The sequence below is a fragment of the Centroberyx affinis genome, unplaced genomic scaffold, assembly GCF_046629955.1.
Source record: "Centroberyx affinis isolate AG114_WGS23_722 - 3 ecotype Tasmania unplaced genomic scaffold, CSIRO-AGI_Caff_v1 ptg004231l_1, whole genome shotgun sequence".
In the NCBI taxonomy this organism is placed as follows: Eukaryota; Metazoa; Chordata; class Actinopteri; order Beryciformes; family Berycidae; genus Centroberyx; species Centroberyx affinis.
In genome coordinates, this window is record NW_027281972.1 from 84,203 (window position 1) to 111,807 (window position 27,605).

General features: G+C 42.4%; 1 protein-coding gene across 2 annotated transcripts; it reads right to left on the reverse strand.

The window, feature by feature from the left end:
• Positions 1 to 39: 39 nt before the first annotated feature.
• Positions 40 to 22,517, reverse strand: LOC139664334 (clustered mitochondria protein homolog). Of its 2 annotated transcripts, none has more exons than XM_071543124.1 (27): positions 22,192 to 22,517; positions 15,764 to 15,957; positions 15,272 to 15,443; positions 14,425 to 14,568; positions 14,072 to 14,199; positions 13,328 to 13,482; positions 12,508 to 12,633; positions 11,853 to 12,000; positions 11,675 to 11,767; positions 10,361 to 10,795; positions 9,495 to 9,754; positions 9,051 to 9,394; positions 8,171 to 8,272; positions 7,760 to 7,860; positions 7,419 to 7,571; positions 6,983 to 7,045; positions 6,639 to 6,883; positions 6,299 to 6,383; positions 6,040 to 6,193; positions 5,681 to 5,820; positions 5,471 to 5,551; positions 5,240 to 5,365; positions 4,942 to 5,063; positions 4,763 to 4,856; positions 4,528 to 4,662; positions 4,354 to 4,427; positions 40 to 3,599 (listed from the first exon to the last, which is right to left on the reverse strand). In XM_071543124.1, exons 1-27 carry the CDS (start codon positions 22,322 to 22,324, stop codon positions 3,473 to 3,475), a joined length of 4,134 nt encoding a protein of 1,377 aa, XP_071399225.1. In that variant the 5' UTR covers positions 22,325 to 22,517; the 3' UTR covers positions 40 to 3,472. The 2 variants fall into 2 exon arrangements, with proteins under 2 accessions (XP_071399225.1, XP_071399224.1); XM_071543123.1 differs by having other exon boundaries at positions 8,964 to 9,394.
• Between the last annotated feature and the right edge of the window lie 5,088 nt (positions 22,518 to 27,605).

The window sequence follows — 27,605 nt, forward strand, 5'->3', positions numbered from 1 at the left end:
AAGTTATCAAAAACCCAAACCAGATGTTATTTACTAGTTTTCCTTTATTCATTTTAATATAAAAGCATACTCAGACCAAAAAAATAATTAGATTGTTATTTTGTAAAGAGCAACAGACAAGTACCACACATTAGGGGAAGCGGGCTCCAAACAGTAGGCCTAAGAAGCCTATGTGCAGAGGAAATCTCATCAGATGAGGAAACACAAAAGCTTCAGACAATCATCAATGAGTGTCACACAGAGACAATACAATATGACCAGTGGGCAGTAGAAAACTGTAACGTGCGTGGTGGGATATATTACACACATTTTTCCACAATAAAGACAATTTCTTCTTCCAAGAGGATGCCCCCCTCTTTGTGTATATATGATTTCTTTTAAGCTCTAAGCAACTTTGATCAAAGATGTATTAGGGGAGCAGAACAGTCACTTTGGACAATTGTAATAAGAGACCAAATCGAAACCTAAAAATTGTATAAGTAATCCTTGTAATCTGTATTTAGCAGACATTTCAGTCAACATTCAAGGTCCATACTTGCTTTGTGTGTGCGTTTCAGATGATTTTCAATGCAAAGAAAGGGCAAATGACATTGATATATTTGCAAATGAATTGATAACAGGATACACTTTCATCTTAGTTTTCTAAAGTAAACCATATACCTCATTGGACTCTTTCACTTCTGAAGCTTAACCAGTAATAAACATCTAATGGCATTAAATCACTTTCTCATGCACTTAAAAGATATCAGGAGGTATATAGCTAAACAATTCAAAACAAATGATATACAGCTGAACTCTAGTGGAGTAAAATCGGTGCCTCTGTAACTAAATAGAAGCACTATGATGCAATGATCCATAAAAAGAGCAACATATCTCAGCAGACAATAGTTTGATCACTCTCAACGAGTTTATTCTATATCAAACTGTCAAAGTCCCGAAACAACAGACTGATTTCTGTTGGGATTTCAACAAGTTCCAGACGTGTTCAACAAGTAGCAGTCTTTGGAATTTTGGGCTATAACATAAATTTTCTGGACAAAAAAAAAAAGAATCCCTCTCATTTTAATTCCTCAAAGTCAACTGAAGCATGTGTATAATTGTGTGCACCAGCACAGCAACGTCCCCTGTCATTTAGGTCATGGTTCCTAAAAAAAAACACATGGAGACAATTGCTTGAGTGCCACCCCATGGGCATTGGTGGTATGACAGTCGAGCAAGACTAGACTGATATTCAGGGAAAAGGAAGTCAAATTATTGGGGAGCAGGGATAAACATAATGTACCTCAAAAAGAAAGTAATTAGAGAAACAATGAAAAAGTGATGACAAGGAAACCAAAAGACCAAAATCAAGAGGCATAGTTCACCTTTAAAAAGGGTAATGGTTTCATCTTTTACCACCCTGGTTCCATTCTGGAGCATAAATAATAGGCACAAATTACACACCACGTTCTGCTATTGATGTATCAAATTACGCTTCAGGAACATGATCAAGAAAATCACTGTAGTAACTTCATTGCCCAGTTTCAGGAGCTCGCCTTTTTAATTTCCACAAGGCTTGCTCATTCAGAGGAAATTCAACCAGTACAGCAGTCCATCTTGCACGCATTGTGCCGAGTAAAAAACTGCACTTCTAAAAACAATCAGTTCCAGCACCATCTCTATTGCTTTAATCACATACATTTAGACACGGCAACAATTAAGAAACAAAATGCCTTGGGAGGGACACATTGCATGTATACAAGCGCAAACAAACCTTTATCAGTCTTTTTTGGTACATTACATCGAAGCAGCCCTTCTTTGTCCACTTTTGGTGGTGCTGTGCATGTGTTCACACCCATACAGCACTAGAAAGTGCACTAAATACTGCTCAAGGAAAAGACGCTCCTGGCTGGTTTTGTCTCAATTACACTCGAGTAGATGACATGACCCAACAATGGAAAGAAATTCACCCGACGACGACAAATCAGTCACTACGGCCAATGTTGAGCATCCTGGTCTAATGGTGAGAAGAGGTTCATCTCGTAGCCAATTCATACATAAGCAGATTTACAACATTGCTGGCCATGAATGTTTTAAGAAAAGCAACATCAGCCATCCAACAAGTTTACTATGTGTAGAAAAATAAAACATTTGGAAAGCCATTGCTCACCTAACCTCTAGTGAAACTATGCAGCAGCAACAGTAGCATCCCTAAACCCCTGGCCAATAGATTTTCTGTTAGACTACACAAAGACACACACACACTGTCACACGTACAAACACACATGCACATATTCTTTCAAAGTGGAAAAATAGAAGATTGAACACAGCTAGTATATAGATAGATAAATCTACTGCTTAAGCTGGACGTTTTCAAATCTGCGTTTCCATTAACATTGATCAAGTACCTGTCTAAATCCAATAAAGATTTATACATCTTTTCCACTTTTATATATTTTCTATAAAACAGACATGGCTTAAATTAATTGATGATTAATAGGCCAAAAATGGCTTCTTAACCCTCCTGTGCGCTTTTACAAAAGGACAATCCATTATATTTACTGAAAAAAAAGTGTGCTGCAAATCAAATCAATCTAAACGATTGGTTGAAAGCTCACAAATGTGTCGCTGCGTGTCTGTTTGCAGAAATAGGAGCCATAGGACACAGCGGGCACCCACCCGGGATGACAGAAAGACAAATGATAGAACGATTTAATTAACCATCAGGGACACTTGAGAGTGACGGGCGATTGCTGGAGAGCGATTTCAAAGAAGCCAGTGAGAAGGGAATTTACATTCTGAAGCCCCACATGAAAAATCTCTAATTTAGTGACTATTTTCTGGTCTTAGTGCACAGTAGAAATTACCCCTGAGTTCTAGGACAGGGTGAGTGCGTTATAATTTGAAGCACCACTGGGGGGTGGCCACAGTGAAAGGCTATGCCCTGGTGTCTTGGAGACTCTTTAGGGAGCAGAGGGGCAAATTGTGGTCCTGGGCAGTGCTGTGGGGAGTGAGGGCTGAGCAGAAGCAGTATTGGGGGATATGGTGCAGTGGATAAGGCTCTGGTATACAATGTCATGGTCATCCTTGGTCTCCTTCCCCGGCTGCAATCACTCTTTCACATGCACCCGCAACCATATGGTAAGCAGCAGATACCAGAGGGACTTTTGCTCTGCTTCTTCGCCACGTTCTTGGGCCAGGGATTTTCAGATTGCACATTACATTGATTCTATATTGTTTTTTTAACTCTCTCCTCCCTCCCTTCCTACCTTGTAGGAAATACCTGCTCTGTATTCCTTGTCCCTCTTTCCTCCCTTAACGCTGCCTACAGTTCATACAGATGTTCTCTTGCCTGCCCTGACCCATCCCTCCCCCCTTTATTTCAATGCTGATTTAGACTGCTCGGTTCTTGGGTCCACAGGCTCAGTGACATGGCTGTTGCATCACGGCCGCCCCCCCTAGCAGAAAGTAGCTGTGTTGAGGGCTTTAGACATTAATCAATGGGAATTTTGTCCTCTAGTTCCAGTGGGCTGTCCTCCGTTTGCTCCTCAATCTTCCCTGACTCCTGCAGCTGCTGCCGCCTCTGGACCTCTGCCTTCAGGTTCTCCAGATCCTTTTGGCTGAAAGAGAGATAGCAAAAGGGATCAATACTGGGTTCTTGTCAACTTTCTGCATAAAAAAATTCAGGTATACCTGGACAATGTAAGTTTTAGTCTATTATTTTTCTTCACCCAGCACAGGATTCCATATTGATGCCTCAGTTAACTAACCAGTGGCTCATTTGAATTCCTCATCGAAACCTATGAGTGTCACTACCCTGTTACCGCTGTGGTCGCACATGCAACCGTTAGCATGTTCAAAGGTTTGTCAATGAGGAGAATATAGGAGATAATGAGGTAAATATCTATCCAAAGTGCAATCGTTTGGCCAAACAAAACACTTGGATTATGCTGCTTAAGCCATTTGAGAAATTTGATGGCCATTTTATGCTTAAAACGATGGCCATTAACTTCAATAGTTTGGTAGAAGGCTAAAATGGAGCTACGGGGGCTAACCTGCTATGTGTTTGGTGGTCCTACAAACTTGAATAGAGTTTCAACTGACATGGGGATGAGTAGATAATGACTGACTTTTCATTTTGGTGTGAACTATTCCTTTAAGCTAATTTTTTGGGTAGCTGACGAAAAACAACTGCTTAATCTTTTCTCCTCATGAGGCAAGAATGCATAAAGAAAAAACTTCAAAAAAAAAATTAAATGTCCAGGTATCCCTTGACCAGTAGTCAAATTATATTAAATGAAATTATACCGTCATCAGGCTCATGCAATTCAGGGACTAAAAACCAATACGCAATTTTATGAGTGTAATGCTGACCTGAGAGGTATAAAGATGATGCCATTGATGATATTGAGCTGTTCCAGGACGCTGGCCATGCTGGGAGCGGTGAACTGAAAAACAGGAGGAATAACAGAAACATAGCATCACTGCAAAGCCTTGGGGCTGAATCAAAATGGCAGCACAATAAGACCTCTGATTCCAAGTGGTCACCTTGAGGGGCATGATGCTAGCATTGGAGCCGTTCTTGTAGATCTCATTCATGGTTCTCTGCAGAGCCACCGCCTGCTGGGTGAGGTACTTCAGGTACTCTGAGCTCTCCTTAGTTTTCTCATGGGTCTCACCCACCTGAGAAGAGCAACAAAATTATATTCAAGGTGTCATTTCATCACAATGGAAGAAGAAAAACGTCTCAACTACCAGCAGTGTTGAGTCTTGTGGGGCTTACCTGGTTCTTGTAAATGGTGTAGCCCTCCTTTTCATGCTGTAGTGCGGAGCGGAACTCAGCCTTGCTCTCATAAACCCTTGCAACCAAGTGATGACTGAAAAACGAGCAGATATGTGATGTAAATCATCAAGCAAGTTAGTATCTTAACCACTAAATGCACATGGATTATCTCTCCCCACCTGAGGGCCACTTTGAGGGACCGGGGTCCGTGGTATTTTGTGTTGATGGCCAAGGCATTCTCTAGGAATCTCAGAGATAGATCATACTCCATCACTCCATGCAGCACCAGCCCAATGTTACTCTGTGGAAGGAGACCAAGGACAAGATGTAAAATAAACATCAACATTAATTCTATTAAAAGAGCACCTGTGCACCTAAATGAGTCTTACTGTTCTGGCAGACTGTATTATGACAGTGAGACTGAATCACTGAAGGAGGTGCCAGTTTATGTAAATTACTAGTAGAGACTGCACTCACATCCAGCAGTGCCATCTCTGGGTGGTCCTCCCCGCACACCAGCAGCATGAGGTAACGGGCTCGGTAAAGCAGCTTCAGGGCAGTGGACAGCTGGCCGTTGGCAAAGCAGTACAGAGCCAAGTGCATCTGGGAAATAGATGGAAGCAACCAGAAAAAATATATTCAGTTAGAGGCATATTAAACATCTTCAGCATGAACTAAAAACTCCCTACAGCGGGCGTGATAACTTACATATTCTTGAATGGTGTTGGGATGCTCAATGCCCAGCACTCTTTCACTCATCAGAACAGCCTTTTGCTGGTTGCTGAGAGCCTGTGGGCAAATGCATGATTGTCATCCAGTGTCACAGAATCACTATGACTCTCTGACATATGAGGAGGTAACAGGTTTGTTTGTGTACCTGTGTGTGTGTGTGTGTGTGTGTTGTGAGAACAAGCCTACCTCAGGGTGGTCTCCCATGATGTAATTAAGGCGTGCCAGCAGGCGCAGACAGGCACAGATCTCCACATGCATGGCTCCATAGACGTTGTTAAAGAGGTTGAGGGCCTCGTTGATCAGCTCACAGCCCTCCTTCAGAAAACCTGTAGGCCGGGCCGGGGCACAGCACGGGAGAGAGGGAAGGGAGACAACACTCAACATTAAGCCCACTCAGAGGAACCAAAGAAGAAACGGCACTAGCTAGCTTGCTTCATAAATACTTTGATCATTTTATTTCAGCTCCACAAACATTTAAAAGAGTTTATTTATTTGGTTATGTAAATGATCATTGATATGTCCACTCCCATCTCTTGAAGTCTCACCTTGCTGCACCTTGGCCTGGCCACTCTGGAAGAAATGGAAGGCGTCCGAGGCTTTGGGGTTCACATGCTTCACCACAGGGAAAATGTTCAGGATGTCCTCCTCTGTGAAGGCAGGCTTGTGGCGGCTGTCAAAGTTGTACTCCTTTATCAGAATCTAGAAGGTGATGGAAACAGATATTTGTCAAAAAGGAGAGGAAAGATTGTGATGGACATTTGGGAAAGTGGAGTCGGGGATCACTGTGGAATGAGTGGGTGTTACCTGGATGCCAGTTTTGACAGAGATTTCTCTGAGCAGAGTGGTTTTCTGAAGGCCGTATCTCTCCACCACCTGGTCCACACTTTCACTGCACAAGTAGAAATTTCAAAACAAGATATTTATTGTCACCAACAGTCACACACCAATTTTAAATGCTAATGTGCAAAAGAAAATTTACTTACAGCTATCTCTATCTGTGCAAATATAGCACACAGTGTTGTAGCACAGTTGGCTTAAGCCAAGCAAACAGTGAGTCAATGCAAACACCAACTGTACAGTAGACAGGTTGACATATCGCTCTACATGCTGACATTTAATTTCACTGAACAGATGCAGTCCTCACCACTGTATGGTGAAGTGATAGTAGCTCTGGGCCTCAGAGGCAATGTTCTTCCACAGCTCGCTGGGCGTCAGGCTGGCCCACGCCGTGTTGTCACCACCACCGGGGACCCTGTTGCGACGCTTGCGGTTCTTGCGGCGCGACACCAGCTCATCGGGAGGCAGGTGGGCGACAGCATCAGGGAAGGAGCTCAGGAAGCAGTTGAGGAAATGGCTAACAGCAGCAGAGAGAGCAGACAGCTCAACACCCTAGAAGAGAAGGCAGTTTGTTGAAATGCATTTGTTCAAATAAATTCATGTTCCTGTCTTTTTCCCCATGGTAGATAAAACATGTCCAATGGTACAAACCTGGAGGTACGTCTTGAAGATATGTTTTGCACATCTTGTGATCAGCTCACTGATTCCTATTCTCTAAGGTACAGAAAAAGAAAATGTTAGAATGAAGACAAAACACATCTGCAGAAATTCAGGATGGTAAATTGCTCTATTTGTGTGCAACCAAATAGTCGTTTCACCCTTGTAGCTTTGGCTATAGCTAATAGCTAGGACATTAAGTTTTAGAGAGATAATGCACATCTTTTAACGTTTTTGTAAACATTCAAGTTTTTGAATTTATTTTCATTTTTATAATTTTCGATATGGTTTGATCTGACAAATTGGACTAAACAGGAGATGTTCCTCAATATCACAACTTAATGTTGAAAGATAAAACTATCTTTGCATTTCATTGTTATTCTCCAGTGTTTTTAGACATGTGATGGTCAGAGTAGGGGTTCAGGCTCACATAGAAATGCTCCAGCTGGGCCTTGGCGGGCGTCTTGTCCACAAACTCCATAACAGTGCCCAAATAGCGGACATTGATGCCCCGCTGGTGCAAGGCCTCTGTCAGTGTAGATCCATCCATGGGCAGGGCGCTGTGGTCCAGGCAGTCTTTCACCTAGACAGATAACACACACACACACATATGGCTTTACACAAGGACCAACCAGCAAATTAATCTACTATATCATATATAACATCATGAAAACAATCCATCACAACTTTAAAATAGTCAAAAGACACACACACAACTGAAATGCATGACAGCTAGTACTGGATCTGAGTGGGAGCAGCTGTGTCACTGACCAGTGAGGGGATCTGGCACGACACCAGGAAGGAAGCGGCATCTTTAAGTAGCTGTTTCTGTTTCTGGACATCGTCTGCGCTGTCCTCTGGGAAACGCACTCCTGATAGAGCAACATACCACACACTGTCACCTTTGTGCTTGCATTCATTTGAGATCTTGTGTCATTATTTGCCCTCTCCTATCACTCTAACGACACAAATTATGCATAATAGGAATGATACTGGTAGTGTAACGGAGTGCTGCAGCGGTTGGCACCAAATAAGGTTTCATGTCTGAGAAACATAAGATTAGACATAAGATGATTATTGTCATAATGGCAAATTGCTTGACCTGATCCTTGTTGCAAAGCTAGAAACCTTTTCAAACTTAGTCATAATCTATATAGCAATTCCCATCCTTGTTATACTTACCAGGGGAGAAGATGTCGGGGTTGAAGCGAATGTCGAATGAGGTGTTGCTGATTGAGCCTACTGCCTTGCAGGCATTGAGAACCACCTCACGGCTTTTGGGGTCTATTTGTGAAGGAGACCAGATGCAGGAGAAAGGGGCAAAAAGAGGAAATTTAATGGTGACCCGACAAAAATTGCTTTAAGAAAAATCAAAACATGTCTGAAATGGATGATTTAGCAGAAAACCCACCACCATTTCAATGCTGTTGATCACAAATCATGACAAACACTTATTAGGTCAGTCTGTTTAACAGACAAGCAGATTACAATGATTTAGGATCAATTGAGGGGCACACAAATAATTGAATATCAGATTATTATTCCATCCCAAAACACATTTGGATTAATGGACACAGCAACCGATTACTGGGTATATTGGGTCATATCCCACAGCAATAGCATTAGAATAGGCAGGAAAAGGGAGCGATGGGGTGATAGGGGGCTCATGCTCTTCCCCGCTGCAGGCTGAGGACTGGACAGGGACAGCTAGCCAGGTGGAGAAAAGCCACTATGACTGCAGTACTTGATGCTCTAATGCCAATAGAGACACACAAATACACACACACACACTTTGGAAAAGGTAATTCTTCTCCGTCATGTACACTCCCAGTCAGACACACAAGCTATTCTCAAGGAAGCTCATTTTTTACTGAAAATCAATACTACTTTTCTCTATGCACTTATCCACCAAGGTAGCTCTCCCTGTTTTGTCCTGGCCTTGCTTCATTTTCATGGGGAGTATTTTTGGACGTACCAATACCAGATCCATCTTCGGCAACTAAGGACTCCGCCAGCTCTTTGGCCTGAGCTAACCCCGGGATACTTTCCTCAGGCTCCTTACCCTCCAATGGGCTCTTGCATTCCCCATTCTGGGTGGCTGCAGGCTCCAACGGCCCGTTGGCAGTCGTTGCCGGTGAGTCAGCAGAGGTGCTGTCGTCTGTCTGGTCTGCCCCGTCTGTGGAAACCTCTGTGGCAGGTGGCTTAGGAGCGTCTGAAGAGGATTTCTGCGTCTGAGTGGCGTCAGCGTTGCTCTCTGTCAGTGTCTCTGTGGATGTTTCTGAGGAGCTTTCAGAGGTTTCTGTGTTGGGCAGAGCAGGTGCTTCAGAGGAGGGTGTCTTGTTAGTGTCTTTGTTTGCTTTCTGTTGCATGAGCTGTAACGCTGCCATCTTCATGAAGAGAAGATATCTGGAGTGGGATTGAATCGACAGTTAAGACACTCTATCCAGGCATGATATAATAAACAACACATTAAGCTCATGCTGAAGCCGATATGATGCACACATACCTGTGCTCGACAAAGGCCTCAATGAGCTCTTGGCGAAGACAAGCCAGGCGGTGGCGGTGCTGGCGGGGGAAGCCTTGGCGCTGGCTCTCTGGGGGCAGCTCCTCTCCCTCCACAGGCAGGAAGTTGAGATCAGGAGGGAAGGTACGAAGAAGGTCCAGAATATAGTGCCGTCCATCGTTTCCAATGATGCCCTTGCACTCCACCGAGGAGCACAGCTCTACTGCCTCGTTCTTCTCATTCAGCACACCGTGCCTCTGGACCTAAGATTTGTGTCCAGTATACGGCCATGTTAGTTTGAGAGACACTGGCTCTGTGGCTTTGACAAACACCAACACAGAATAATATTCTGTCTCAATATGATCGCTAAGATACGACCCAACACAAAAAGTATACAGTGAACTAACTGGATTGCCCACAAGGTAAATTTATCACTGTCACTCACAGCTAAATGAATACAGTTACAGAGTTATTACAGAGTAGGGCTGGGCAATATATCGATATTATATCGATATTGTGATATGAGACTAGATATCATCTTAGATTTTAGATATCGTAATTTCGTGATATGGCATAAATGTTGTCTTTTCCTGGTTTTAAAGGCTGCATTACAGTAAAGTGGTGTAATTTTCTGAACTTACCAGACTGTTCTAGCTGTTTGCCTTTACCCACTTAGTCATTATATCCACATTACTGATGATTATTCATCAAAAATCTCATATTTTGTGAAAGCACCAATAGTCATCCCTACAATATTGTCGCAATATCGATAGAGCTATTTGGTCAAAAATATCGCCCAGCCCTATTACAGAGTTATTTGGAATAAGGCAAATGATTGCTAGTGCAGAGAGAATTGTCCCATTACTGACCTTGAGAGGCCTGCTGGTCTTCTCCAGCAGCTCCAGGTACTTGCTGTGGGACACGACCGTCTTCCCAAAGTCAATGGAGCCGTAGATGACACTCTGCTCCTGCTCACGCTCCAGGATGCCTGGGATGATGGACTGGGCGGTGACGCGGTAGCCTCTGTAGTCCACCACCACTGTCCCCAGGGTGTACAGGCCCTCCACATCCACTGCACCATAAGCTCGCACACCATTCAGATCATTGGTGGGCGCCGCGTGGGCAGCGGCGTCCCCGCCCAGCTCGCGGTAGTGGTCACGTACATCGAAGCCCAAGCTGAAGAAGATGTTGTTCCAGATGAACATCTGCATGCGCGTTTCCTCACCTGGGTTGATGGCCATCACGTTGCCATCAATCACTGCCATGGCCCCGCGGGTCGCAGCTGCCGCAAAGTCACTGTGGACCTACAGGAGGAAAGAGGGAGGTGCGAGAGAGAAAACAAGACAAGTTTATGGGTATGAGAGCTTTGGAGCCAGATGTAGATGGAATATAAAAGGCTACACATCGACACATCACATTGGCCATTATCAGAATGAGTCAGCAGTTTGGGCTGCTCAGCATCAGCTGGTCTCCATTGTTGAAATTTTGAGTGCCTGAGAGCTGATTTAACAAGTAGAGTTGCCATCACTTATTGGTAAGCTCTGCACAGGGCCCCCAGATCAGAGTTATTTGACATTTCTGAACAGAATTTTAGGGCTAGCAAAGCAAAATATACTCCTTGAAAATGTTCGCAAATTAATTATTTACACTATGCTTTTATAGCATAGACTCAGAGCACTGTTGAATAGATTAGGTTCTAGTCTGCTCCTGCCATCTGGAGGGGCACATCACCGCATTGACCCACATACATGAACTCCCATCTTGAGCAGTCTGTGTAGTGCATTTCCACGTTGAAGGCATACCTTGGGAATGTGAATTTTAGTCTGATGTCTCTTCAAAAAGCCCCATCACAGTATGGGGAAAGCTAGATTTATCTTTAAGCTACTCCTAGACACAGTTTGTTAGCACTAGCTGCAAGCTAATGAGCTAGCCTAGCAGTACCCATTGGTGACAGTGAGGAGTGCTTACCATGCTAACATGCAGGTTAACATAATCACCTTGACAGAAACCTTTCCCCCACACTGTGACAAGTATTCAGCTGGGTAAAATGTAAGAAGTTATGTTATCACTTAAGATTCATGATGAAAATGCTTGTGAACCTGTAAGGTGAGTGGATTGGGCAGATATGCAGTTAGAAGTACGTTCACACAGTGGGCATGCAGACTTAACAGGCTTTGCTGTACCTTGAATATGGCTCTCTCTCTCAGCAGGCGTTCAGGCAGGTTCTTGCGGGCGAGCTCCCTGGTAGTCTGGAGCTCCTCGTTCCAATCTCTGGTCTGGAGAGACAGCAGCACAAATACTACTTATTTAGCACTTTTTCTCATGATACATTTGCCCATTGTGCTGCTGTGTTCTGCCCACCTGTCCAGGTATGTGCTCCTCATAACCCAGGCGAGAGGTGTAGGCGTCCTCGGCTCGAACACAGTCCATGGCGTGGTCCACCTGCGGGGCTGTCCAGCTGTACACCTGGAAAGGCGTTGCTATTCTCTCAAATGGGTGTCTCTGGACCCTGTAGTGAATCCACAGCAAGAGAGAAAAGATGGGGTCACTTCCTGCTTCAACTGTAAAACATCCCTCTTCTTATTTTAGGCAGTTAGCTGATGCTCTTATCCAGAACAACTTATACCGAATTCCTGGATAACCAAAAATTACAAGCAACGAACATTAAGAAGTGCAAGGGTCAGAGCCATAGAGTCCTGACCATATTAGACCATATACGTAGAAGGATCATGTAAGAGAGAAGTACTAGAAAGAGAAATGCAATAAGAGCTAAGGAGAGAAATACAATGGATTTTTTGAGTACAATTTAGAGTGAGTGGAGGAGAGGGATATGATTCAGTAGGGAGAAGGCGATGTGAGCTACTTCTAGAAACGATTACTTTTCATCCTACCACAGAAGACGGGAAGAGACTGTGCCGTTCTGACTTGCTCAAATGCAATCAAATCCTTCAGTGTCAAAGAATGTAAGCCCTTGACAGGAGAGATTCTGGGGAATTAAAGTCACAGAGGCTCTTGCCTTTTCTTCTGCAGGGCAGTGAAGTTCTTCTTGAAGGCAGGGCTGATCTGGCTCAGCAGCTCCACCAGAGAATGGCTCAGGAAGCTGGGATTGGCTGGCTTGGGGTTGAAGGTGTAGGTAGTCGATCTGGAATACACACACGTACATCACCATCATCATTAACATTATAATTATTATAGCTTTAAAACTCTTTGAAGAATAACTTAAGTCACTGAATTTGTCACTGACAAAGGAACAACTATATAAATGCAAAACCGCAGGCTGAGGGTAGTGAACTTATCAGTAGGCTACAATTCACTGCCGTGAACGCAAACTAGTAGAGGTCAGCTTCTTATTACTGTAGATGATGGTAAAACAACCAAGAAGAACTGAGCAGAGAACTGAAAGGAGAGGGGAGGAAGTCTTTCTGTACTGAGGTAGCTTGGTGTGCCAATTTTCTTTCATGGATGCCGGTCTAGAAACTACAATGTACTAAAACCCTTTTATCAGAAAAACATAAAGGCCGTGATCAAGCCTATGCAACCTTAGTAAGGTAACCCAGCACCAAACGCCACCGGATCTTTCCTGATTGTGCTTTATCATTAATCCATTTAGATCCCATTCATTTGTCTAAGGGTAAACTACGGGCACAGCACAGATTACAAAACCTACCAAGCCCTTGTTGGCATCCAAAACAAATCCAAAATTAAGGAGTATGAAACTCTTAATGGACCACTGCGCCTGATGAGGCTTGTATCTCTCTGGATGTATATTTAACAGGACTGCCAAACAATGTGAATATGGAGTTGCATGGAGATATGGGGTTGAAAGGCTGACTGACTGGTTGAGGTAGAAGCCGCGGGTGGAGGCAGTGACGCTGACATGACGCTCCTCCACGGTCACCATGTACAGGTACATGAGGTCGCCGTGCATCTTCCTGTTCCCTGGCGGGGGGTTCCAGCCACTCATGGTCAGGACCTTCAGGCACTGCATGGGCTGTTGGAAGGTTAAAAGCATTAGGCCAAAGAAAAATTTTAAATTTCAGTTATTTTTCTTCACTGACTGACAACATTGTACATTTGTCTTTGACTTTCCCTAGTTACTTGTTAGTGTTGTTAGCATTAATCACCAACTAGTGGCCAACAATGGCCTTTGGTTTCCATGACATCATGTCACTTTCAGGCTAAATTTAGGGCAAAATGTAGACTCCCCCACCCTAAACATGACAAGTTGTGGAGTAAGTAAATAATAAAATTCAAAATGTCAAGTCATCCACAAAACCTTGTTTTGTGGGGCCATAGCACACTAAAGAGTTTATTTTGGCTGTAGTTATAGCTAATATTATATTTAGCAACCCAAGATTCATTCCATTTTTCATTATTCCTTGGGGTGATTTTTCAAGATCAAATGGAATGTGTTATTTTTATATATTTTTTTTAACATTTATAAGAATACCAGTACACTGAGTAGACTCATAATATCATGGAGACCAATTGGACCAAACTCGCAGACCTACCTATCGCACTCAAATAAGAAATCTACTGTAGCCTTTAGTCACAGAAGTCAAGCCAAGCCTCCTCCTTACCTTCCAGTCCTTGTTCTGTGGCTGGAGGGGCACCAGGGGGCGCTCTTTGCTGCCAGGGAGGATGTGCTCTGGAGGGGTGCAGTCAATCTGCTCCAGCTCGTTGCCCTTTTTCTTTCGCTTACCACTATCTGCAAACACATGCCAAGGAGCAAGGTCAATAGATGCAGCCCACCTGCTTATCACTACTCGGGACACACAAACATACTTGCATAATATATTAAAATGCATGATGCTCCAGATGGTTGAACATAGCTGTGCAGGAAATGGGCTTTATATTTACCCTTGCTCGCTAATAAACAGTCAACCACACAGGAGGTTGTTAGAGACAGGGACAGACACACACACACTCATACCTCCGAGGTCTCCATCAGTGAAGATGCTAAGGAAAGAGAGGGAGTTGCAGTCCACTCCATTGTAGGCGTCTGAGGGGTCCAGGCTTTTCAGCAGGTCTCTGATGTGGCGCACATGGATGCGGGCTTCACGCACCGTGTACGGCTCTGGAGCAAAGACAAAAAAAAAAAAAGACACCAATTATTCACATAGTCACATATCTGACCATGCTGATCTTGACTGAGAAAGGGTATAAATGGGCAGAGGAGCTTGATACAAACTTAGTGGATGTGTGTTATGATGGAAGTAATAGCTAAAGCTAGGAAACATCTCATTTTGTAATGAATTATGTCTCACTTCAATTTAATGTTTTCTACCAACAACAAACCAGTAAATCTCATCCAGCAAAATATTGCCAGGCTGAAGAGGAATATCTTTTAATATTTTACTACATGTTGATCTTCATTACAACACTACTGATTGATAAAGGCTGCCCAACAAACAATGATGGAAATTAAACTCCAAAGGTCTGAAATTTTGGTATCTTATGCAGTCTGTATGAGGTAAATGACTGTGTATATTGCTATATTAATCTAGGTTGACAAAAATGTGGGCATCACCTGTTAAAATGTCCACAACCAGCTAAAATATTTTATATGCCTGGCTAAAGACAATGCAATTATGTACAAACAATGTAAGCATAATGATAATAGCTACACCTTGCCATCTGGTAATCTGGCTCCACCATATTGCTTTCACTTTACTCTTTGTATCATCAGCATCCATAATACTGTTACAATGAAAACGGTTGGTGTCTCCACACCAATCACAAGACAAATTCCTGTGTGAATAAAAGTTTCTTAATCTGACCTTCCACCACTTTAAGCAGCGAGCCCTCCTGCAGACCCTCAATGGACTTGAGCTCAGCGAAGTTGTCCAGCACGTTGCCATCCAGCTGCAGGGAGAAGCAGGTGCGGTGGCAGGTGTCCTCACGGTCCATCAACACCTGATGGATCTCCTGCACCATCTCCTGCGGAGACACCTGATGGAGGAGAGGGGGGAGGTAGATAAGCACAGCTTGAGAACTAGCGGCAAACATGCAAAACAACCAACTGCTTCGGTTTCAGTACTAGATTTGCTCTATATTTTCTTGTTTGAGAGAAAAACATTGCAGTGGGGGTTATTTTCCAGCAGTGAAGGGACTACCACAGGTGAATGTCAGGGCAACATTGATAATGGGTGGAAGGAATTTGACTAACTGTGTTTTGTTTGTTTTTAACAACTAAGCTTTGCATTTCAGCAATGACAGACTGCCTGCGCTGCAGCATAATGCGCTGCCTCCTGTGCAGAGAGAGTCCATACCTGGAGGTCAAACGGCTCTGTCCCAGGAGCCTGGATCTTAACAGTGAAGCCTGTGTCCTGGATCACTATCACTTCCTGCTCATTAGACTCCTCCCCTCCGTCCGCCTCACCACTCCCGTCCTGCTTGGATTCCACCTCCTCCGTGTGATCATGCGCCCCACCGCCATTCATCATTGCTGTATCTGCACCGTGCCCTGTGATTGGAGAAACAAAGAAGTCATCAATTAACTTTGCATGTTCAAGTTAGAACTATTCAAATCAATCTGATAAAAAAGCAACAGTTTAAAAGAAACTAGGCTATTCAAACAACTTGTCACAAACTGAAGACACAATACAAGGTGTAGCAGTGCGACGTAAAATCCTCCTGACTGACAGAGGTGTAGTGGAGAAGAAGCTCTGCTCAGTTAGATACTGTAGCTCCACAACACATCTCACTCCTCTCTGGCAGCGGTAACAACTGGCAACTCTGAAACTGCCATTACACAAGAACAATGGGATCAACTTGGATTGGAACATCAACCTCAGACAGATGGCCATGGAAGGCAAGGCATCCTGACAATATTACTCCCACATGGAAGAGCAGAGATGCAGGCAGGTCATACAAAAAACACATACACCCAGAAGCTCAATGACCTTACCAACAACCTCATGAAATATTAATGAATGGCAGAACAGAGGCTACAAAGACCAGCTATGCTGGTGCCATGGTGTTGTTCTCTCAAGTTCAAACACAAACACAGCACAAGACACAGTAAAAGGTTGATTAGAGCTAGACTTTAAAAACAAGGATATAGCAACAGAAAAGGCATGATCACCGTCATCAATAAATCATCTCTATTGCCTTTTACACAAATTTCAAGCCAGAGCACACAGATCACCAATGATTTAATCCTGATTCTTGCAATACGTAACCTAGCATTCCAGCTAATCTAAAAGTACCTTTAGTTCCCAATTTCCAAAAACGACCTGCTAAATCCAACCATGTTGCAATACTGCTGGGGAGTTTAGCCTGGAGGCCCTGGGGGATTGAATACACAAGATTTCAACATTCACAAGGGGGATCTGAGGGGCCTCCCTTTCTCTCATATCATTGGCTGCCTGCATGGCTGATACTGGCCAATGCCACATCACCAGCGATAATTTAAGTCTGCAAGTAACCACTTCATAGCCATCATTCCTCCTTGAAGAATCAATCCCTCCTATTACTGCATGCAACTACAGTCAATTCATCCGTCCAATTAGGTCAACTGCTGCAGATCTAAGCCCATCTGGGTTCTCAAGTGTCAATTATGGACCATTTCACCTAATAATGAGAATGACTCATCTTTGTAAAATTAGCACAAAGTGAAAACCCAATCCAATGAACTAAAGGGAAACGCAAAAACTATCAAACAAATTCTGCAAACATTATATTTTTCCCCTTTGCTAGAGTAATTAACAGTTAAGAAGGAGAAGTTAGTGACATGAATAAGAATTGGGCTTGTTGCCAGCCAGGCAAGTACTTTAACTCAGATCAGGAGGGCCTAGCATGTGGGTGGGGGACAACAGTTTCCTCTCACTGGGAGACAACTGTTGCCAGCCAGTGTGTCCTTGATCACTGTCAAGGGTAACAGTGTCAGGGTTGCTGAGGGGAAGGGGCTGGAGGTGGGGGTGGGGGTGGGGCTTAATAACTGGACCACGATGTTGGGTGGAGCGGGGGAGGAAGCAGGGGGTGGGCGCACAACAGAAGAGAGCGAGCAGCCACGCTCTGAATACCAAACACAACAGCCTTGGAGCAGACACATGAGTTAATAACGATACTAGACAAGAGAGAGCGAGGGCTTGCTTGGTGTCAAGTGTTCCAAGTGTAGAGTTCCTTCTTTTCAGAATGAGAAGAAATGCTGCCACCTTTTCTAGCCTTTCCTTTCCGATCCGAGCCGCTGGACCCGCCATCTTTCGCTGAGATCGAAAAGGTGGTTGAGAAGGTGAACTGGACCTGAGGACTGACTAAAAGTGTTTAGGGACTAGAAGAGTGTGTGTGGATGCACCCTTCACTTTGCTAGTAGCCATCATCTTCCAGAGGTACGCAAGGTTTGACAGTGACAAGCCCAGCAGCTTCCCAGTTACCTACACTCCTGTCCCGAACATTCCTCCATTCATCCATCAATTCATGGCTCATTCCAGTAATTCGCCTTGAGGACGGGCCAACACACAACAGGCCAAGCGTATGGATCTTTTGGGGCCTCCTGCTCTGTGTAAACACACCTTGGTAGCTCCAAACTTCTTCAAACAAATTTAGGTTCGATCATTAAGAACAAAATGCTAAGGAGGTGTTTGGTGAGGGGATATGAAATATGGAGGGTGACATAGCGGCCAGTTGCTACAACCATTCAGCACACAGAGAAGGTTGAGAGTACAAAGTGCCAGCAGTATTGTGATAGATGAGGCAATCCAGCAGCCCAAGAATTGCAAAACTGACCCATGAGGCCCTGCAGTAATGGAAGAAAGTCCAAAGGAAGTGGGGGTAATGGGTGAAGGAAACCCTGGGGCCACAGTCTGCCGCAGTGTTAACAATAGACAGGCCAAGTCTCACCTCTGTCATTGTTTTAGGAGGAAGGAAGTCTAAAGAGTGATGCACCTTCATTCATCTGCATGGATTCAAAGTCACAATGATACAGCATTTTGAGAGCATCTTGCTTCCATAATTTGAGGTATTTTTCTGTTGACACAGGATGTTGGGACGGGACATAATACAGCAAGGGATCATTCAAAAGTGTAAACCAATGGGATATCACTTAGGGAGAGAAAGGCAGTGTTATTTGATGGGAGGGGCTGAGGGGCGGATTGTCCAAAAAACTGTGATGGTTTTATTGGTTGGGATTTTATGTATGCCTCCTGGTGCAGCATGACGTAACCATTAAAGATATAATGTAATGGGACTGTGATGTAAAAATACAATAAAATAAAGATTATCTAAATTTTTTACCAATTATTGTTAAATAGGTGTATATTATGGCATGGAAAATTGGCTAACAAGGTTAAAAAATATTTTTCAATTAATTGTGACGTTAACTCTACCATGTTTCAATGATTTAAATCTATGGGTGATGAAAGAAACCATTCATGCCAAAATTAAATATGGTAATTTCACTCAAATATCATTTGAATGAGTCAAAATGAAAAAAGAAGATCATCTTTGTTTTATCTTATGACCTTACAACGTAAAAGGAAACGCAAGATTCAAATGACGCTTAAAACTTCTGTTTAGATATAAAAGCTATTTCCTCATTCTATTCTCCGTCTTCCTTATCTCTGCTCATCGTATAAAATTTCAAATCCCAGTTAAACCAAATTATCCAGCTTGACTTGGGACATAAACCACAGGCCAACATGACATCAATGGTTCTCAACTGCCAATTAAGTTTCAACCCAAGGTGTTAAATTACATTCATTCTTAATGCAGAAAATCTGTTAAAAACAAATGTCACAAGTCATTCTGTATCTGTATAATTTGTGGTGCTTACTTGTTGTAAAATGGAGGCAAAATTAATCGTGTATGTCCACAGCCCTTGTTCTTAGACTCACTTTGGGCTCATTACCACTAATTGTTCTATACAGTCCAGAAAAAAGCTAAATTATACAACCAAAGACACCTTAAACAGAGGGCCTATGGGAACTGGAAGCTTGTTATTTTAAAAATATTTGAGTTGATGGAGCAGAATATTTACTATGTATTTTACATAGTCATTGTATTTGCACTGCTAACTTGGGTCTCCTGAGGTTGCAGTGTTATCTCGCACTGCAGGGAGGAACCATACAGCGGGGTCAAGGAGGGAGCAATCAGACAAACTGAAATTCCAAGATAGGAAGACAGAACAAGAATAGCAAAAAGAAACACAATGAAACAATACTGCAAACAAGGTTTCCACTGTTACTGAACCGTTATCCTTCCTTCTAAACATTTGTCTGAATCAAACTACCAACTCGGAGAGCTAATCCGGGGGGCTGGCCATCTTATTTTGGCTACTGTGATACTTCTAAGCTGTTTTAGCTCTTCAGCAAGCTTTGGCCTAACAGCTCCAGCTCCAGCCAACTTCTCGCTTTGACAACAGATTAATTAATTCAGTGGCCAGCCATCTATCCTCTCTATGGACCTTGACATGAGGACTAGGGACCATGGCTGCTGCCATGGCAACATTACACAGTCTGAGACAACCCTGAGAAAACAACACACAAGGTCCTTTTGGAATCAGATTTGTTGCACCACAAGGTAGCATCCTCCTGTTGGACAGACAAAAGAGCAGACAGAACCTGACTGCAGAGTCATGCATCTGCATTAGGATTTCATAACCACAGCCACTGACTCTAAGGTTTGTTTGAGGTTTGCCTTCTAAATGTATTACTAAACCATTTCCAACAATGAATGACAAGAATGTCAAAGTTCAATTAAAAAATAAACAAATGAATGGAATGAGGGAAATGCGGTCCCATCTAAACAAAGTTGCAATGCATAAGAAAAGGCTACACTATTTTCAGAAATGTTGAAACTTGCACCCAAGCTAGGACATACATTTTATAAACATGCACAGGGAAAACATCATCCAGATGTTTGCCATGACCTATACACAGGGAATCATGTAACCTTGAGTCTAGACTGATCAGGAAAAAATCTAACCAGAGGAGCCAGCCAAGAGAGGTAGAGCCAGAGTGTCAATGATTCCTGGGATTAACTAGGTCACCCTTCACTCCACCGAAGCCTTAAGCACCTTAAAACCACTAGCAGCACCCCTCACCTCAAGCTGTCTGCTCTACCATGTGCTGCCTGTCACAACCAGGTCACAACACCTCGCTGACAGTCTGGCCTTGGTACTGGATCAACTTAAGACACCCATCACAAGTCTCTCAGTCTCTTAGAATTGAAAGACATACCTAAAAAGTGACAGTCCACTTGCTTTCAGATGACAAAATAACAAATGAAATATCCACTGCTTTCGTTATGGTTTAGGAGGGTCAATCCTCTGACAACAGTCAATATAAACGCAACAGCACAAAATATCCACAAAGTACCACAAATACTCAATTCATGAGAGCTGAATGAGTAAGATACTCTGCATCTGTTTTTCTGTGACATGAGGCTGTCGCAGCAAAACCCAAGGCAAGGTTTGTGTGACGATTCAAGGTCCCACATGTGACAGAGAACGCAGTTGCTTTTTGAGGCTGAAGTTGTATAACATTAACTTCACTGGCTGACAATCTCCCTGGCCGGCCGACATCACCATGTGTCCGCTTAATCACATATACTAGTAATGCTTCACTGCGAGACATTAACGCAACTTTTGCCAAATGGATACTTACCAGCTTGCCAGGCTCTTAATTTATTAAGTATAACCTTCTCTCACCGTGCATGCACCATGACTTTTCTACTACAACCCGCTTCCGCTTCCCGGTCGAGGAACACTCGACCTAATCCTCTCTGAAGGGGAGGGGGGCAGGGAAATGTGTAATGCCGACCGCCGGCCACAATACTGACTTAACAACGTGTACAAGAGTTACGTGTGTATTTAATAACACTACAATTAAGCAACAGACCCTTGACATAGTCTGAAGGACTTATACCCCATACAGCAAACCAAGCTGAGTCCGTGAACCCCCTCTGTTCAGGCTAGCAGTGCGCAGCTCCACTGAAGGTGACCTTCAGTTCATTCCTCTACATGCCGTTTACCGAACATGTGCGTCAATACAGGGCTTTACACGTAGTGGAAGCAATGTGCCACGAACAGGAACAGTAATATGTCAAATCTCCGTTTTCAATGCCTAGATCAGTCAGTCGGTATGAAACGACAAACCAACACAAGAGCGGCTCCTTGCTAACTAGCCGGCGTTAGCCACTAGAGTCAGTCACGCGTCAATACGAGTGGAAGCTAATGTTAGCTTGACAGCTAGCTTGTTTAGGTTAGCTTGAGTTGCTTGCAGTGTCAGTACGTACTGTCAGATTAGACAAATCCAGCTACTAATGAGTACAATCCATGGATGTCCAGATAAACTGTGTGAAGGTTGTTGAAATGCGTCATGCCATGTGTTATCATCTCAGTTTTAGTTCACATCAGTCGGCTATGAGCAGATGCTGATGTGTGCAAGGTGGAACCTTTGAAGAGGCGACCAAGAGGGGAGGGGGGCTGAAATATGGCAAAGCCCACACCACCTAGGGTCTTAGGGCTTACAAACTCCCAAGCAGGGTGCGAAATGTTACTAACTTTACATTAAACTCAATGTTGATTCTATTGCTGAGACACAATGTCACAAAGCACACACGACATACCACAGTGTGACTGATAACTTGTCGCAGAAGGATGCTGGCTATATGGATGAATTGTATCATCAAGCACAATCATTCCTGATATGAAGCGGCCAGTTTGTTGCTGGCCACGTATCACAGAGGCAGAGCTCACCGCAAGCGCAGGAATCCTTCAACGACGTATTGGTGGTTTCTTTACTGTCCTGGGCTCCATCCACTTCATCTGCAAGATCAACTTGATTACAGTTAGGCACTGACGCCGGGATGTCATCTGTCTTGCTCACCATGGTCGGCGGTCAGTGTGGCAGCTAGCGAGGGAAGGATGCAACAGAGATCCGTTGCTCGAAATTGCGACTCCGACGTGACTCTGAGAAAAGCGGCTTCTCCAGCTAACGGGCTAGCTAGCTACATGCAGAGGGTACGAGCTTACAAAAACAAGTACCGAGGAAGGACAGTGCTGTACATGGTAGTCACACGTGGTTTCTCCTCCCTCCTCTTGACCTCTTTGCCTTTGCTTTCCCTTCCCACCCCCTAAACGTCTCTCTACGGAAAGCGCAATATGCCAAATCTCTTTTTACAACGTGCGCTCGGTGCCACGGGTATTATAGGTAAGCCTTACTTTGGGACAGGGCAGGTACCTCCTCAGTAGGAATATTACTAGGGAGAAATGGAGGGTAGGGTGGCTCTGTCGCCCCCCAGCCATGTAGATATAATTAGTAGTACATTATGTATATGATGCTGTATGATATAAATTGATTTATGTAAGATAAGATAGTACTTTATTAATGCCTTTGGGGCATTCGGGTGCCACAGCAGCAACTGGCACTGGAAAACAAGTACAGGTAGATAATAAAAACAGAAGAGGTAATAAGATAAAATAATGGTAATGTACATAATATAAAAGTATAGAGACAGTGCAAATAATAATAATAAATGTGTATATACAGTATATACTGTATGTGTACATATACACATAGTCAATGGTCAGGAGTTCAGTTATTAGTGCTGGTTAGGGGAAGGGGTGGTCTCTAATGTATGTGATGCTATGTAAATACCTACTTTAATGCATTAGTCATTGAAGTATCACATTACTATTATTGAACTCATCACCACAAACCAAGACAAGTCATTAAGTCCTGTCTGACCTTTGTCAAACTGACCTATATTTCATTGCTTCCTGTCAGTCACTCTGGCTGATCCCCCACACTGTGAAAGACATGGAGCTGCTGAATACACTCAGCCTGCATATGACTCCTATTTGATCCAAACAATAGGTATAGTTCCATGGTGGGAGCAGTTTCTCCCGGACCAAGCTCTCTGAGTGTCTAATGAAGTCCTATACTGAGGGATTCCTACAGGACCATGATCTTCACAGAGAGGTATGAGAGAAACAATATGAGTCACCTAATTCAGTAATCAGCCTCTCAAATATACAAACCATCATTCATATTATCAGAGTCAAAATGATAATATGAACATTTCCCAATGTCTTTTGTAAGTAGAATAATCATCTGATATAGATGTAATAAGTAGGATTTTTTTTGTGCCATTCATCTCTACATAAAAATGCATAATTCAGTAATCAACTGCAGTACTGCGCTCTTATCAATCAAAAACATATTAGCTTCTGCTCACACAAAATGGTACTGCAACAAATGTTCTGAATGCTTGAGCAGAAGGATCCTGAACGTCTTGTTTTTCTGAAACAATTATTCATTAATCATTGTGGTTATTCTTTCATTAATAGGTAAATGGTACATATTCATCTTGCCTGAATGGTATTTCATCAGCAACATTGTGTTCTTTGTGAGAAATAAGATTTTGTGAAAAGACCTTAGCTCTAAACTATCTGTTTGTTTCAATATTTATGCAATATTTAGTGTCTCCAAAATATATGAGTTACTTATAATATTCATTATTCTTTATATAATACACACCAGATGAGGTTAGCCTGCTATATCGGCTCCAACAACATCAAAGGTAATCTTAACATGGGTATTCCTATTCCATGAAGGCTATTCCCAATCATTTAATTACTTACAAAATGATTCACTCTCCTCTACTCTTTGGTTGACAAACAAAGAAATAACAATGACAAACAGCAACAGACTAGACAATCCTTCATTTTATTCAAATTATGTGTACAGTAGATCACTATAGGAAGCTAACACAGTATATGCGGTAAGTAATCAATCAGTAGCTTATGCTTACCCAAGGGCCAAACCATACAACAGCCCAGAACAAGATATAGTCTCTCTGCATACCATATTATGTACCTGAAACCAGGAGGTATCACACAGCATTATTGCTAGAGACGACATGACATATCAAAGAAGATGCTTCATGGTGCCGAATACATTGAAATGTCTCTCTAAAATGTAAAATAAACGTATTTGATCTCAACCAGGACCGACCACAAGGACAAGACCTGGACAAGTAAAAATGACTCACAAACAGAAACAACGCTGCTGCTGAAATAAATGAATATTATTATTATTATATAGGCTTTTAGAGAGATGGAAGACATTTTCTGTGGGTGTGAATAATCTACCTTCCTGCTATGTGTGATATGAGATATATATGTTCTAAATCATGGAAAACAGCAAATAAGGGAGTGTAGATTTACCTAATTTAGTTCAAATAATTATGAAAAGACATCTTCATTAAGGCATCACACCATTCAACTTTATGTTAGTTTTTCTGGCGGGCCTCTTTGGCTCATTATTATAATCCCTCAAAGCAGACAAACAACTCACCAGTGTCTGAGTCACGGCACAGATACACACAGTATAGGATTTAGAATAAAGTATATTTTCATTGTTATTTGTCCAAGATGTCACATCATACCAAAGTGTAGATCATCTAAAATGTGAGATATTGCTGTGTTGTGTTATGCAGGTTGTTATATAAGGTGGTTTCATCTACCTGCCACTTCATTTGGATGAGATGTGCAGTGATGCACTGAATCATGAAGCTTTAACAGTCTAAATGCAGGCTTCCTCTTGGAAGGGGAAAGTATTGTTGTCAACAAGACAGCTTTGTATTCTTACTGTTATTGTCTCAAAAAGCTTGAGGAGAAATAGTGCACGCAGTCACGCTAATGGCTTGACAGTTAAGAGGTGAATGAATTACCTCTTCATATTTGCATTTTCCTAGGCAGAAGACATTTCATTTTCATACAGATGGGTCTTTAGCATAATAATATGCCAACATGCATATCCTCTATTCTTCAACATTTGAATATGCCTTCTATAAATTGTAACACAACAGTTAATTATGTAAGGATTCTTTGACAATCAACAGAGCCAACATGTAGTTAAGTGAAACAATCCATAACACAATTCATAAAAAATATTGAGCAAAACATATTGTGCTAAACAATCACAAAATATTAAGTTAAACAATCATGGAATCTATTCTAATACCTCAAGTCTCCCCCTTGTGTCTGTTGACTATTGACTTATTAGTAATATGTAAATATATTGATATAAGGTTATATTGCTTTACTGAAGGTATACTGCTAAAAATAATGCTAAAATTCTAACCATTAGCTATCAAAGGCAAGGGACCCCTCCCAGCAACTAATCACATTTAAATTCAATCTTCATATAGATAGGCTCATTTCAGTGACACCGACTGCAATTATTGACGCTAGCACTTGCTATATATGTTTAAATATTGGCTCAATTATGGACAGACTTTGACTTACTTTTGAATGTTTCTTACTTTTGAATGTTTTCTCGCAGACGGTCTCTCATAAGAGACTATCAAAAATATCTGAGGTGGCACTTTGCTTAAAAGTTATATGCAAATCCCAAATATTCTTACAAAAGTGTTTCTGAACCAAAAACACAAAATACTTGAATAAAGAAATGTCTCAAGTCTCCACACATAGTACTGGTACTGTATACTGCTTCTTTGTGCAGACATTTCCACTTCTCTTGCTCCTGCATTATAAGGGACAACAATGAGTTTATAATCTGCACTGATGCATATCAACAACAATATAAATGTCATATGAATTACAGAGATGAAAAGCAAGTGAATGAAAATGTTGATTTGATACAGAGAATGTACAGTTTCTTTTTTCACTGCTTGCTTTTGCAACATGCTATTTGCTCATCAAACCACTGGGGGCCGCCATGTGCAAATCAGTTCCACTTGGTGCATTTTATAACACACACACACACACACAGAGAGAGAGGGGGGGGGGGGGGGGAGACACTCACACACACACTGATGGCTTTCTGCAGGGCATGTCTTCCTAGTGTACTATCATTTACAGTCCAAATCCACAAATGACTGTCGTGGTCTAAATTTTAACATTGGAGCTTTGGGGATTTGTGTCAAATTGGAAAAGGAAAACATTACAAATTGTGAGACCATCCCTATCTTCAATCACAGACCATGCTTTGACTACAGAACCTACAGTGTTGTTCATCTTTGTCCATTTTTCCTGAGGTGAAAAGAAACCCCAAACACAGCATTAAATACAAATGAGTTGAAGTAGAGAGAGAGAGATTTGCCTTCTCTCTGTGTATAGTACACAAACCACACCTGAGTGAAACACACGGTCCAACAGGTCAGGATGGATTATCACCTGAATGCGGCCTGTTTATACAATGCACTCACGAAAGAGGAATAGCAGCCCACTTGTGCCTCAACAGATCTGTCTTTGTACAACATATAGGCCGACATGTTGCTCAGTCCAAGATGCAAAACTCAAGGAGAAAACAGAGCTCAGTGTCCCTTTTTCTACTATTATTAATTTGTCTTTAACAACTGATATATTAACCACATATTATAGTTATTTGCTGGGTAATTACAACATAATTACAAAAATGTTTGTTACAGTGTCATAACAGATGTAATGGAGCTGTAATTTAACTTATTGGTATCCAGTTGTCATGGATTTAGAATTATGACAAAAGGAACAAAGTATTGTTGTATTATTGATGTATTACAGTGGCGTGGTTTCTAATCTGCTGTAATTGGGTTCTTTAAGAGGGAGGGCAACATACATCTTACCAATCAATATTTTTCACATCAAGGCCACACATGAAGGTGCCCAACACTCCAGAATTTGTTTCAGCTGTGACTCAGTGAATCAGAGGCCAGACAAATGTTTTGCCACAAGGGTTGATTTATGGTTGGCCTTAAAAGGACACAGTTGGTTGGGCCACACAGCAGGGCTGTTAGTCCACCTAAAATGGCTACTTCTACGGTCAAACTCACCACCACCATCAATCAAAAAAGGGTTATACTCAAATAAGGCCCCATAGTATATAGAGCAAGTGACACCAGTGTAAACAGATAATTTATCTAATTTCACTTAAGACTGATTTAAAGTGACACTTATTGAGTTTTGCTTTGCAAGGTATTTCAGGTTATATCAAAGTCCATTAGTATTAGAAAAGTGTCCATTGTAAGGTAAGTATAATACGATCCAATAGCTAAAACCAGTCTCAGTATCAATTCAGTCAAGGTGCAGAACAATGGTTAACAGCATTAACAGTCTGACAGAGGATAATGATGACAGTGATCATGATGCAGTTAAAAGCACTGGTC